At 58.2% G+C, this 14,286-nt stretch overlaps 1 protein-coding gene across 1 annotated transcript in view; it reads right to left on the reverse strand.

The window, feature by feature from the left end:
• The window catches only part of ITPR3 (inositol 1,4,5-trisphosphate receptor type 3), a gene marked incomplete at its 5' end in the record, with an annotated part of 40,483 nt that extends 26,197 nt beyond the window's left edge, over positions 1-14,286 (reverse strand). Inside the window, 5 exons of the mRNA XM_084275788.1 lie at positions 36-194; positions 398-484; positions 3,121-3,242; positions 7,010-7,080; positions 14,198-14,286. Coding sequence (XP_084131914.1) covers positions 36-194; positions 398-484; positions 3,121-3,242; positions 7,010-7,080; positions 14,198-14,286 — 528 coding nt within the window. The remainder of the gene's footprint in view (positions 1-35; positions 195-397; positions 485-3,120; positions 3,243-7,009; positions 7,081-14,197) is intronic.

Raw genomic sequence — 14,286 nt, forward strand, 5'->3', positions numbered from 1 at the left:
AGCTTCATTTGGGGACTTTTTGGCCCCGCGCTCACGTTATCTCCGTTGCTCCTCAGCTTCCAGAAGGGTTGGATGAAGAGCCAGGATCCCTCGTTGCCGGTGGCATCCAGCGTCACCCGCATCGCGTTCTTCTCCAGCAGAGCCGGCAGCCGCTTGTTCACTGTCAGGTACTTGTTGCTCTTCATGTGGAGGAGCTGCAAAGGTGAGGAATGAGCTGCAGTACAGCCCCCCGAGGTCCCCAGGGCTGGTCGGACCCAGGAGTGATCCCATGAGCCTCTTCCCAGCAGCTGCCTGATTCAGACATGCTGGATCTGCGCACCCCCCCCCCAAAAGCCATCACCCCCCACCCCCAAACCCATCAGCCAAGCACAGAGGAGGGAAGGGTGAGTGCCTGTACCTGTATGACACTGCCGTACTTCACCACATCACCATGGACTTTCTTGTTCTCTGTCTCATTCTGCTTCTGCTCCATCTGGGCTGCATGCTGAACACCGAAAGGAGAAGAGCCGAGTATAGCAGCACCCTCCTCAACCCCTGGAGCGAGCCCTGGAGGGGCCACCTGCACCCTCAAGCAATGGGGAGGACAGAACAGGGTGGGATGCAGCGTCAGCATCCCTCCATCAACCCCATGCCGGTGGTGCAGTGCCTGGAGACTGATGCAGGTCCAATCCTGCTGCAGTGGATGCAGCGGGATGGGTCCCTGCCAGCCCAGCTGCCCCAAGAGAGGATTGCCAAGCACTGCACGTGTCCCGTGCGGTGGGGGTCTGGCAGTTGGAGGAGTAATGTCAAGGTACCAGGAGCAAGGCAGGAACCTGATGCCACAGCAGATCTGCCTGGGAATGGTGAGAATGCACCAGCAGCCATGGCACCAGCCCATGTAGCACCAACCCAGTGCTCCCCTGCAGCCAGGATGGGCAGCGGCAACAAGAGATGTAGCTGGGAGAGCATCTCCCCTTTCCCACCCTGCTCTTACCCCCTTTCACTTGAGAGCAGAAGGAATTGGGAAGCAGAGGTGGAATCACAGCTCTGCACCCTGCGAATGATGGGAGCAGGTCCAGGAGCAGGAGATGCGGGGGCTTTGAACACACTGGCACACGTTGTGCCAGTACAAACCCTGTGGTGTGGCATTACCATCACTTTAGCTACCTCTCCATCCCCATGCAGCTCTGGGTGCCGCCTGGGGAACGCGAGCCCTGTGGCAGTGGCTATCACCATCAGGGAAACAAACCTGCTGCCAAGAAATCCCACACGGATGTGGAGTAACAACCCCATGGAGCAGCACAGCTCCAGAGAGAGCTCTGACACCGTGTCCTAAATCTGCACCCAGATCTGAGCTCCTCCCTTGCCAAAAGCCGGTGGAGCCAGGAGCGGGAACCATCTGCCCTCAGCATGCAAGCCTGTGGGTGCTGATGCTCCCAGTGTCCCTTGGAAGAGACAGGGTCCGTCCCCAAGCTACCATGGGATGGGGTGTCAGGGGTGGGCAGCCTGGGAGGGCACAGGGAGGGTGGGGAAGAGGGGCAGGAGGAAAGCCTCTGCAGCCAGCTGAGAAAACCCTGAGCCTTAAACCCACTTACAAAGAGCAGCACAAGCTCAGAAAAAACACTGTGGGCACTGCAGACGGCTGGGCAGGGCTCCTCCGCTCCAGAGCCGGACTGTTTCTGCTTCAGGAAATTATCTCTCAGTTGGAAGATGTTTTTAGGCTATGGGAGACACTGATAAATTGCAGCCTGGAGCCCAGCTCTCTGCCAGGACGTCCAGGGGCTTCGAAACAGCTTGGGCAGTGCCTTGCAGAGAGCTCCCATCCTGCCCGGGCTCTCCCGGCGCTCAGCTCCGGATGTGAGGAGGGAACAGTTGCCAAAAGGGCAACACCGGGAGCAGCGGAAAAGGAGCAAGGAAATGACAGAATCTCTTTAAGACCAATCTTAACGAAGGTGCAATTAATCAGGCTCAGAAATGAGCCTCTCCAGCCAGTTGTGGCCAGTACAGCCGCCGATAGTACAAGTTACAGTCGAACTGGAGCAGGAAAATCGTGTTTCCACACAGCAGCGACCGCGTCCTGCTCGACACAGTGGGAAGCACCGACCCTGTCCCGGTGTCTCCGAACCAAGCTGGGGCACCCTGGCTGTACCAGACCTCGCTCCCCAAAGGCAAAACTGGGGACCTGTGGGGCTGGGCTGAAAACCTGATGAGATGATTTAATGAATCCCTTCTGAGCTTTGGTTTTATGAATCATCCTCGGGGCCTCGCCAGCTGTCTGAGCCGATTATGCAATGTTTAACATGGGCCTCTTCCAAACCTCATGGAATTCAACAGGAGCCTTTCTCTTCCACAGCCCTTTGGAGCAGATCCTAGCCACAGCAGCCCCCCCTTGTCCACGCCAGACACCTCTGAGTGCTGCAGGGCTGTGCTCACCTCTGCAAAAGGAGCATCAGAAGGGCTGAGATGACAAGGGCTGGGTACAGCAGCAAAGGTGGAAAGGCGGGTGGATGCCACCTCTCCTCCCAAAAGCAGCAATGCTACCTTTGCTCCCTCTCCCTGCCTGGTCTGTCCCCTAGATCCTTCTCTGCAGGTCTCCCCTGGGATATCTCCCTTGCTCTGGGAAGAATAAAACCATCTGCAGCTCCATGCTCCACACGCAGCATGGCATGAAAGCAAAGGAGCCGTCAGGAGCCTGCGGCAGGATCCAAGGGTCAACTGCCTCTCATATCTGAGGTGGGATAAGAGCGTCACGTAAGAAGGGAAACACAGGATGCAGCACCCATCCCTGGGGGCCAGAGTCCACCTGGGGACTGCCACCCTGAGTCTGGCAGTGCACAGCACCCCGCAGAGCTCCTATCTCAATACCAACTAAGAGCTGATAGCTACAGGAGCCGTTCCTCCAGAAAAGGTGGTTGTGGCCAGCGGCCCATTGTGAGAGGAGGGCAGTGGGACAAGGAGACAAGGGAGCTGAGCAGAGGGATGCTGAGTTCAGCAAAACCCAGGGCAGGTCCTGGCTCTCATGCAGGGAAACACAGCTTATCAGGATTTGCATGGCAAGAGGTTTGGGCACCATCACCCAACCTATTGGGAGGGATGGACAGCCCCTCGCACCCCCTCCCTGTGCAGGGGAGCCCCACTCACCTGGAGTTTCTGCAGCAGCACCACATCTGCGATCTTCTCCTTGTCCTGCTTGGTTTGCTTGGCCTTCCAGTACTGCTTCTGGGCAGAGTAGCGGTTCATGGGACATACTTTGAAGAGACAATCTGGGAGAAGAGGAAGGCAAGCATGAGGCTGCAGCAGCCATGTGGCCACCAGCCAACAAGACCAATGACACCAAGGGGCAGGAGGAAGGGATGGGACACTGCTCCCATCCCAGCAGCATCCCTGGGAGATGGTCCTCCTAAGCACTACAACAGCATCTGCTGCCAGGGGTTTGAGGGATGCATGGCTGGGACTGGTGGAGCATCACGCCACCTTGTATTAGCTGGTGGATTAATTTAAAATCAGGGTAAATAATGAGTCCAGGAGTGACTCCACTTCTTGGACTCAAGATAGAAGCATTCCCATCGGAAATGGCCGTGCAGTTCGGGAAGGAAAACTTCAGGGGGAGAAAAAGTACTGATGAAGGCCAGCTGCAGCGGAGGAGGAGGAGAGGGAGGGAGGGAAGGCAACAGAACACGGGCATGGCCAGACAGGGACACGAGCAGACACCCCTGTATCTCCCCTGTTACCCCTTGGACACCCTGAGCCAGCAGCGCCTCAGGGTGCTGCCCCAGTGGTGGTCGTGCCGTAGGGATACTCTGTTTTTACACCGTGCCGCTGCTCTCCAGCAGTGGAAGCTTGAGCAACCCCCCTAAACATCTGTCTGTCAATAGCTGCATTCCAAGTGCCGAAAGGAACACAGAGAGAGTGGTGAGGGGCTGGTACAGCCTGCCCAGAGGGGCCCTGGCCAACCTTGTGTAGCTCCAGGCCTGGAGGTTGGTGTCCCTGCCTGTGGCAGGGGGTTGGAGCTCTGGGACCCTTGGGGTCCCTTCCAACCCAGACCAGTCTGGGATTCTATGATTTCGGGGACCCGAAGGATGCAGGTTTGCATCCTGGCTCCCCCTGACACTCACAGCGTCTCTGTGCCCTGCAGATCGCCCCTGTTTGCCTTGGTTTTCCCCAGGCTGCTGCAGCTGGGGGACAGAAGGACCAGGCTTTGGGAACTGAAGATGTCTGGGAGTACAAGGAGGCACTTAAAAACCCTCATTGAGGGCTGGAAGCCATACAGAGCGAGGGCAGGAAGGGCTCTGCCACCCGGATCACCCTACTTATGCCTGAAATAGCAGCCCAGAAACTTCAGGCACAAAAAGAAAAGGAAAATATATAATAATAATAAAAAAAATCACTTCCATCTCTGGCCCTGGTCCCGAGCCGCTGGCAAGCATGTATGTATTTACCTGGGAGTGACGAACAAACAGGCACAGAGCACAGTTCTCACCGGCTCAGGCTGCTGGGAAGGCGCCAAGTTTCATATTTCGCTTCACAGGTCTGTTTGCTAATGGCACATCCCGTGCCAAGGAGGCTGGGACGCCGCGCGCGTAATCGGGGACGGAGCGGAGCTGCCGCAATGCCTGGCTGGCTTCTCCCGCCTGCGAGCTGGGCCACGGGAGCACCTTAAATCGTTTTCCTTACATTGCTAATTAGGCTGCAGAAGGGCCTGGGAGAAAGGAGGGTGTGGGGGGTGAGGAGTTAAAAACCCCCAGCATAGCTGTTAGAGGTACAAATGAAACCCTGGCGCTGCCTGACACCCTCATCTCGGTACTATGCCCTGTTTCACACAGAGGGAAACTGAGGCACAGAGCTGTGTGTGCACACAGAGTCTCCAGCAAAGCTGCTCTGGGAAGGCAGAGATTCTGTCCCCCAGGCCCACGCACCAGCAATTTTTTTGCAGATGGATGGTGGCAGCTGTGGAAAGCTCCCACATCAGCTCTGCCCAGCCAGAGCAACCCAGCAGGGCGATGCTCGGCCGAGCCACCGCCACCCAGCACAGCCAGGGAGGCAAAACTGGCAAAGGCGGAGCAGGGAGCACGGGGCTTTCAGACCGGGGGTCCTGCTGCCCGCGCCCCTCGCAGCCGTCGCAGCGCCGGCACAGCGTTGAGGCGCTCTGTTTGCTTTTTCCCTGACGTGCCCGAACACGGGGCTGGGAAGAGCCTTGGGGGGTGGGGGGGAGGAAAGAAACCGCAGAGTAAAGCAAATAACTGAGAGGTGCCGGGCGTCTCTCCGAGGGCTGAGCCCCGGTGCAGTGCCAGAGGCTGTGCCAGGCTCCTGCTTGGATTTCAGCACTTCCAGACCCCCACCTAGGCCTGACTCTGGGAGATGGGTCTCATTCCCCCACCAGGAAGCTAAGCCAGGCCCCGGAGCAACCCACAAGCGGCACAGGATAGGGCAGGGTCCGGGCACAGGATACGGGGAACGGCAGGAGCACATGAAAATCCTCTTAAGCCTCTTGCTGCCGCGGCAGGGAAACAGCAGCAGCCCCTTGTTGTCACCTCCCTCGCCCTGATCGCTGTTGAGGAGCCAGAGTGCTACTTTTCCGGCCATTAAAACAAGCGCCTGGATATCTTGATAGGGTCTGTGTGGAGCGGGGCTGAGTCTAGACCAGGCCTTTGCCTGGAAAAGGGATTCAACACCCGCCACATCCAGGGGAAGGCTTAGGCCAGCTGCTTCCAGCTCTTCCCATCCAATCCCAGGTGAAAGTCCACCCATGTCGGGGAGCGGGATGGCTCCTCGGAGCTGTGGGGTGGCTCATTAATTAGCCCTGCACACAAATTAATGGCACCGGCTCCCATGGAAAGGAAGATGCTGCTTGGGTTGGGACTTCCATGAGGATGTCATTGCCATTCTGAGTGGGGAACCAAGATTTCCAAATAAATCCTTAAAAGGGGCTGGGGTGAGAGGTGTCGCTGCCTTAAGGCAATCCCTAAATCCAACCCCACGGCCCCTGGCTTGGGGAAACGTTACAGCTTCACATACACTCCCCAGCCATATGCTCCATGCACTGGGCAATCAAATCCAACTGGGATGCTCTCCAGGACATGGCCCTTCCCTTGCGCTTTTCAGCCAGGCACAGAACCAGCATTTCCCAGTTGGAGCATCACAGGGTAGAGCACAGCCCCCGGGCTCTGCACAGGGTTTGCTCCCTGGGGAGTGGGAAAGCTGAGGGCACCTTGCAGGCCAGCCCCAAGGCTTGCAAACAGGGATGTGGGAAGCACCATGTGCTTTTCCTGGCGGCCTGTCCTGGCTTCTCCAGACCATTTCCATAGCCCAGGAGCCATCCCAGCTTCCACTGACTCATCCCCTTTTCCGCATGGACGCAGCTGGGGCTGCCCACTCCTGCCCAGGGCTGCCCCTTGCCCAGATGGGAACTAACAAGAGCATCAGAGGAGACGACACAGCCCAGAATGTGGCAGCCGAGGACAGATCGGGATTTAGCACCTCTCACTAAGCCCTGACTGGCTCTTCAATGGGTGGCCTAATCCCAGCTCTCTCTGAGGTGCGGCCCTGAGCACAGCAGATGTAGTGAGTACTAACAGGCTCACCTCCAAATGGTTTGCCTGTTGCAACTGCTGCTCTGCCTGTCCCCTCCCTGGTCCTGGCTCCTGGGGGGAAGACATCCAGCATCCCTAGGGATGCATTTGGAGAGGGTCCCAGGATGGTTCCCTGTCACCCCTGCTCCTTAGGGCTGGGCCAAGGGGTCCCAAGGACCATCCTACCATTAGATATGGTTCCAGTGAATGCATGAACACCCCCAGAGGCAAACAGAGGAGGGCAGGGGGTCTGGCCATGCCACAACAACAAGTGTTCAGATGCTACCCAAGATCCCTCTGGGCTCCTCTGGAAAGGACAGGCAGCACCTCCCAGCCCTGGGGTGAGCTGGGACACCTGGGACACCAGGTCCCCATCCCTGGCATAGATACTCAGAGCAAACATCATCCCTGAGGCTGCTCAGGGCAGTCACGGAGCTTTCCCAGCCCAGCCCCAGTCTCACCTCGAAATTTCTTGGGCGGGTTGTCCAGGTCACCAGCAGCCGGCTCCACCACGCACCGATCGTCCACCAGCCTGCACCGGGGGACAAAAGCAGGAGCAGGGTGTCAGCCAGGAGATGACAACAGGCCCCGCGCGCGGCGCTGGGCGTCACCACAGACCACAGCACTTCTCCACCATCACCTGGCGCCGAGCAAAAGGCACATCTCTCCTGTTTGCCACCCGTTTGCACCCCATGAATAGTTAGCGTGCCAACACTCAGCTCCTGGAGCACAGCACACAGCTGTGCTTGGGCGCTTGCTCCAAACACGTCACCACCCCCTGTTCGCCGCCGCCACCCGCCATCTTTTCCACGTGCATCCTTCCATCCCTGTCCCTTTGGGGCACCCAGCAGCAGGTACCAGTTGGCAGTGAGGAAACATGATGCTTCGTGTCAGCTGCAGCGCCGGGGCCTTTGCTCAGCGACCTGGGCAGGAGGCTCTGACACCCGCATCCTGCGAGAGCAAATCCTGTCTTTGCCAGCTCCTGGCTGAACCGAATCCACCCTTCCCACCCTGGCACTGGTTGTGGGGTTATTTCACTGTTACTTTGGCCAAAAACTTCCATTCAGTGTTTCTCCTTCTCCGGCGGCAAGCTCACCCCACAGGGACACAGAGGGTGTAGCTGCTGCAGATGGAGGTGGCAGGAGCCCATCAAAACCAGTTATTAATTATTATCTGATCAGAGGTGGTGGCTCTGCCCATCAGATGTGAAGGGCTTTGCGTCTCCTCCCTGCCCACCTCCTTGTTTTCCCCAGAGTTGGACAAAATCCCTCACACGTTTCACAGAAGGACTGGTTTGGGGATGGACGGGATGTTAACTTTTCAAAATTCCCAAAACCAATGAAATACAACCCAGTGTGAGGTTCCCCTGAGCCCCAAAGTACTGAGGGACGAGCATCACCCGAGGGGTTTGACTCCGGGGCCACCCGGAGCTGGAGCATCACGCGAGGCTTTCAAGGGAACTCGGTGCTCCAGTGAGACAGGCTGTACCCGCTCGCCCGCTTTCTCCCAGCCCTTGGGAAGCAGAGAGAGAAACCCAGCTCCTGCCCCCGGGGCGAGGAAGTGAGAAGCGTGTCCCCACCTGCGAAGGCTGAATTCAGGCAGCCAGTGAGTGGATGCAGGAATGCACCCGCGCTGCCATCCCGGGGATGGAGCATCCATGGCGGGGCAGCTCTGGCCCTGGGACAGCAGGGAAGATGCAGCCTGGAGAAATGAGGCACAGCAGCACCCATGCTGTGTCCCCCCCGACTCTCCAAGGGACTCTGACCCCCCGGCTCCAGTCAAAGCATCACAGGAGATGGCCACGCTGCGCTGAGAGGGGTTGGCAACAGAGAGATCCAGCCTCCCTCCCCTAGCCCAGCTGCTCTCCAGAGGAGGGGAAAATTCCTTTCGATTGCTAGGCAGGGAGGAATTTGGCCTCCACGATGATGGATTGGGACCCCGGGGACCCCAGCGCCGCTTCATTCTTGGCAGGGTGTTCTCAACACCCAGCTTTGCTACTGCCCCTGCCCCCAGCTCCCTGCTTTCATTAAACCCCCCAGGCTGGGGGAGATAAGCCTTAGATTTTAACTAAAGAGAGCAAAGCGCTACCTCTAATGCTTCTGATGGCAGCAGATTCTTAAAAGCAACGAGCAAAGACCTGGAAGATTGTAAAAAAAACCCCAAAACCCAGAAGGTCTCAGGAAACACACAGTGAGGGGCAGCCAGGGCTGCCTTGGCTCTGCCAACACTCCTGGCCCAGGGCTGCCCAAACACAACGCTTCTTCCAAGGACCACAAGAGCAGCGAAGGAACAACCATTTTCCATGAGCCTGGGACCAAAGACCACCGAAGGCTGAGCCCCAGATCAGGCTCCCACCAGCACCTACAAAAGTGTTGGGGTCAATTCACTGGAAATAAAAGCAAAATCCTCCATCGTGGAGGCCAGAGGTCTCCAGGGATGAACCCGACCCATTTTCAGGGCCGAAGCAAACAGTGCAGGAGCCTCCCACCCACACCAGCTCTGCCTGGGGCATTCGCCTGCCGCTTTCCCCCATGCCTGGCATCACCCCTTCACCGGGAAGGATTAGAGGTAGTGACCTGCCAGGCTGGAAGTCTTAATTAGTTAATGATCTCAAGGCAGTTTCAGCATCTTTAATCCCAGGATTACACACTCGGCAGGGACGCAGAGTGTTATTTTTATTAAACTGATACTCCAGACTAACATCCTTTGGTTAAAAACTGCAGAGAAGAAAAGGATTCTGACAGGGTGGACATGAGGCACCTGGGCGACTGCTGGGGCCAGGATGCGCTTCCACTAATAACCGGCATTCGCACGGTGGGACGGGGCAAAGCCGAGCTCCTCTCTGCTGTTAAGAGCAGCAGGGATGTGCGGGCGCTGCCGGCGTGCCGAGCTGCAGGGAGGATGCTGGGTACGTGGAGGGCAGCTTTAATTTCCCAGGTGCTAATGAGAAAAGGGGCTCTTGGGGTCTGAGCATCCGGAGGAGGAGGATCTGAGGTGAAGCAGCAAGGAAAACTTCACACCCTGCCTTTCGGAATTGCGAGGGGCCAGATCCTGCGCATCGCCCCTGCCTGTGCAGCCCAGCGAAGCGCGGGCGAGCATCTGGTTAGTTTTAAGCCCTGCAAGTCAGGGCAGCGGCTCCAGTGGGGCTTTCTGCACGCCTCAAAAAATAAATTAAAAAAGCAGCTCCAGCACAAAGTGATTCCCTGGCCTGGGGCCAGCACGCTTGGCCTCGCGCGAGGCAGAACCTTCGCCGGAGGTCAGGGGGAAGAGCTGCTCGTCCAGTGCTGCAATCCGCAGCGCTCGGACACCCCGAGCCTCCCCGGGGACGGCAGCCAGCCCGGGCTGACGTGGAGGCACCGCTCCTGCAGCCTGAACCTGGGGAAGCCGAGAGTCTTCCCCAGCTGTGGTGCCAAGAGGAGCCCCAGGATGCCGCGATTTGGAGGAGGGAGGGGAGCCCCAAGCCAGGCAGGAGCACCCCACTGCAAAGCCCACCGAGCCCTGGAGGAGAGGAAGAGGAGGATGAGGAGCAGGAGACCTCCCTGCCTGGCACAGAGTTGGGTCAGCCCCTCTGGCTCAGGGTGCAAGATGGGCACTGAGCCCATGGAGAGGAATAAGAACACGAGTGAGTGCAGGGCGGACACAGACATGGAGCTCTGTATCCCTCTGTCCCAGCACAGGGAGGAGGAAGCTGCTCTTGGCCCTGCATCCTTCTCCTCCCTGCGGAGACAAGTTCATCCTGACCCGGCAGCGCTGGAGTTACCCTTTAACCAGCTGTGTTTCCCTGAGCTGCTCCACCCTGCAAATCCACCTGCAATCACAATTGCAGCTATCAGAGATGTTATTTCACCTCAGACAGACAACTGCCATTTGGGCAGGTTTCCGTCAGCCCTTCCACTCTGCAAGCCCAGGGTGCTGGTCCTGGGATGCCCCTGGGGATGGTCGGGATGGGGCAGCACATCCCTGGGGCAGGTGGTGCCCTGAATCTCTACTCCCTTCTGGCTCTGGCCATTTGGTTTTGGCTTATCAGTGATGCAAGAGAAGACAGGAATGCTCATGACAGCCTTGTCTCCCAGGGCTTGTGGCATCACCACATCCATCACGCTGGAGCAGGAACTCAATCAAAGTCTCCAAGCTCCTCTCCCTGCCTGGGCTCTGGTTTGCTTTGCCCAGGTGATCCCCTCCGAGCACCCCACATCAGTGGCTGCTCCTCCCACCCCAGATCCTGCCCCCAGATCTCCCCATCCCCAAGCACAGACCTCCTTGGCACTACCAGCGACAGCCCCGAAGCAGCGGCACCCACGAGCTCCCAGCGGTGAGGTGCCATGCCCTGGCAACGCTGCTGCCAACCCCCATCCCTGACCCACGCTGCAGCTTTTGTCCCAAACTATTTCAAGATGCCATTTCCTTGGACACCTTTAATTGACAGCAGGGAAGTCAGGTAGCCCCACAGTGCCCTTCCCCACCTCCCAGCCTGGAATAGCCTCAAACAGAGGTAAGAGGGAAGGCTAGACAACCCCGGGATCCCTGCATCTCACAAACACCTCCTGGGCACCTTCCTGTGTTCCCAAAACCACTTCTGGCATCTCGGATACACCCTTCCCATCCCTCCCATCTTCCCCAAGGCACCATGTTGCTCCCAGAGCACAGCCAAGGGATGCAACCAGACTGCCACTGCCTTCAGCCTGGCTCCCCTGCCACGTCAGGGCATTGCTGCTTTACAACAGCCAGTTCTTGCCCTGCCTCCCCATGGGACTTCTTAAGCAACCTCCTCCTTTTGGGCTGTCTTTGTAGCATTTCAGCCAGTTTAGGTATTTTGGCTCAGTGTCCCCCACCTAGCCCAGTGCTTGAGCCTGCAGGGGTACTCCCCACCCTTTTGGTGGGATGTTTTTCCTCCTTAAAAGCAAAACAGCCACTGCAGAGAGGGTGTGTGGGAGGAAGGGGTTGTGATTCGGGGGGAGCTGGGAGCAGAGGAGGCTCAGATGGGGGCTGCAGGGCTCCCCCCACCTCTGCCACCAGCCCCCTCCATCACCCTCAGCAAGTTCACTGGACAAAAGGAAGAAAGCATTTAGAAAAATAAAATAAAGAGAGAAGTAGTTTGTGCTTGGGGCCTGATTCTGCTTCCCTGGTGCTTTTCAAGGCATCCTGCTGACTGTGGGATACCCCTCTGCTGAGGGAAGTTGGGCGCTGCAAGTTGTGGGAGCAAGTGCATTCCTCACAGCAGCCTCTTCCAAGGCAGAGCCCAGAGCCTGGCCAGCTCCTGCAAACAATGGCACCCAGTCTTGTGAAGGCCAGGACGGTGCAAGCAGCCCTCTGTGCCAGCCTAATCCTGGCCAAGACCCTTCTCTTCCCACTTCCCCACAGCCCGGGGCTGTTGCTGGAGCAGAGAGGTTCCCAGTCCCACCAGACACCACCAGTGACAAAGCACTGGAGTTAACGGGTTTAACGTGAGGCAGGAGCTGCAGAAGAGCCAGGCAGGAGGAAGAAATTCCTGCGAGCACCCCACCGCCTTCTCCAGGCTCTCATCAGACCCCTTTCCCCTTGCTCAGCCTCTGTGGGCAGAGCATCCCAAGCACAGCCAGACAGAGCCCTGCATGTCCCACAGCACCACCTGTGAGCACCGGGGGCTTGGGATTTAGCTGATGTTCACACTCAGACAGGACGCCCCAGAGACCCCCGCAGTGCCCCTGGGAGGAGCTCACTGCCCTGCTGGGATGTCAGCATCGGGATGCTGGGGTACATCCCTTAACGTGACACCTGCCACCCGCACCTGCAGACACTCTGTGTATGCATATCAAGTACATATATCAACAGAGGATTGCACTGTGCTCCTGGCAGGGTGCTCAGCTGGGCACACAGCACCCTGCCACAGGGCTGGCAGAGGTATTTGTCTTGCAAATGAGCTAAATAAGGTCCCAAGCTGTGGCCAGATGGGTAGGGAAAAGCACTCTCAGTAAGTCACCCAGCCCCTTATCACCGGAGTGATTTAAGGTGTGGTTGGATGTCACAGGGCACAAGGGGAAACAATTTCAGAGGGTGGGAAATGACCAGTGGAAAGCAGAACCTTAGGGAAATGGTGCAAGAGCCGCACTGGGGCCCGGGAGAAGAGGCTCTCCAAGCAAACCCTGCTTTTCAGACACTTGTAAGTAAATCTAGAGAAGTGGAACGCCAGAGACCTGGGATCCAAGGCTGCAAACGGATCGGAGCTCTGAAGAGCCTAAAGGCCTCATCACCCATCCCAAAGTGAGACACTGGGATGTGCTGCGTGGGCTAATAACCAGCGCTGGGTCATGGCAGAGCTTCCTCCAGCCCCGACTCCACAGACAGGCTGGAAGGGCACTCAGCCCTGAGCTCCCCATTCCACACCCCCTGCCTCAGGCCAGCTCCAGCACTGGGAGAGCAAACCAGCTACGAGACCTCCCCAAGAAGGACCTTGGGGATGTCCTCACACCCATCCAGGCAAGGGCTGGGCACTGCCAGGCTGCATCCTACATCTGCAGGACCTTTCACCCAAGGCTCTAGTATCACGCAGGAGGATTTAGTGCCCAGGTCTGTGCCCAGGCACACACAGCCCCCATTTTTGGGCAGCATGGTGCAGCCAGCCCAAGGAAGGTTTCGGCACGTGCCCAGCGGTGGGTGCACGAACACGTGTAGGCGAAGGTATGTACAGCTCCAGTTCATACACAGGCATGTGGGAGCAAGTGCATTCATCACAGATTATAGAGCTGGGCAGCTCCTGCCCCAGGAATCCCATCCAAGTCAGCATTCCTGGCTGAGCTCAGCCGCTCCTACACGCAGCGTGGGGCAGGCGCGCTGACACAGACCCACATCTGCCCGCTCGGGGCTGCAGGCAGGGTTTGGGTTCCTGCTGCAGGGTGAGGAATAACCCACCCATGCCCAGGGGTGTCACACAATCCCAGCTGGATGGAGCAGCCGGAGGATAGAGAAGGGCATCGCTGAAAGTGTTGGTACCCCTGGAAACAGGAGGGGCAAGGGATGGGTGTCCAAGCTCCCTGCTCATCTCCCCAGGTTGGGAGATGCCCTCACCCATGCTGACATGTCAGGGGGGACTGAAAGGACCTGGCAGTGCCCCCCCAGCCCTGAGCAGCACTCGGTGGCCATGGGCAACCTGTGTGCTGGTGACCCTGCAGAGATTCCTGCTGCAAGCTCCGCAGCCGGGTGCACGGGACTCTGAGGGGGGCAGCAAGAGCCATCACTGCCTGTCCTGGGGGACGGCAGCCTCCAGCCACGCCAGACATGTCATTGCTCAGTGCAGCAGGCGGGATCCCAGCTGCCCCATCCCGCTCAGCCACACACACCAGCCTTTCCCAACCCCACCAGCACGCCCAGTTGCTTAAACCCATGTTGCCATCCCCAGTCCCTGACAGAGAAGAAAGTTTCTGGACATGGCTGCCAGAGAGGGTGGGCTGCAGGGTCCTTCCGGGGCCACATCCTGCCCCCCCGGCAGTGACTGGAGCTGGAGAAGTGCCCGGAGGAGGCACACAGCCCCCTCCCCCCCCCGCCCCAACACCTGCACCCATCCTCGCTGCAGCACCCAGAGCCTTCCGGCTCCTTTCCCCACCAGGCTCAGCACCACTTTCCCTCCCCATCCCATCTCACCCCCAGGAGAGCAGGGAAAGAGTCTCACTCACCCCAGAGTGCTGATGAAACCATTGACGGAGCCCTCGGCGTACAGGGAGACGATGTCCCCGATGTGCAGGAAACTGGACATCTCATTCAT

This window comes from Gallinula chloropus, assembly GCF_964237585.1.
Source record: "Gallinula chloropus genome assembly, chromosome: 27".
NCBI lineage: Eukaryota > Metazoa > Chordata > Aves > Gruiformes > Rallidae > Gallinula > Gallinula chloropus.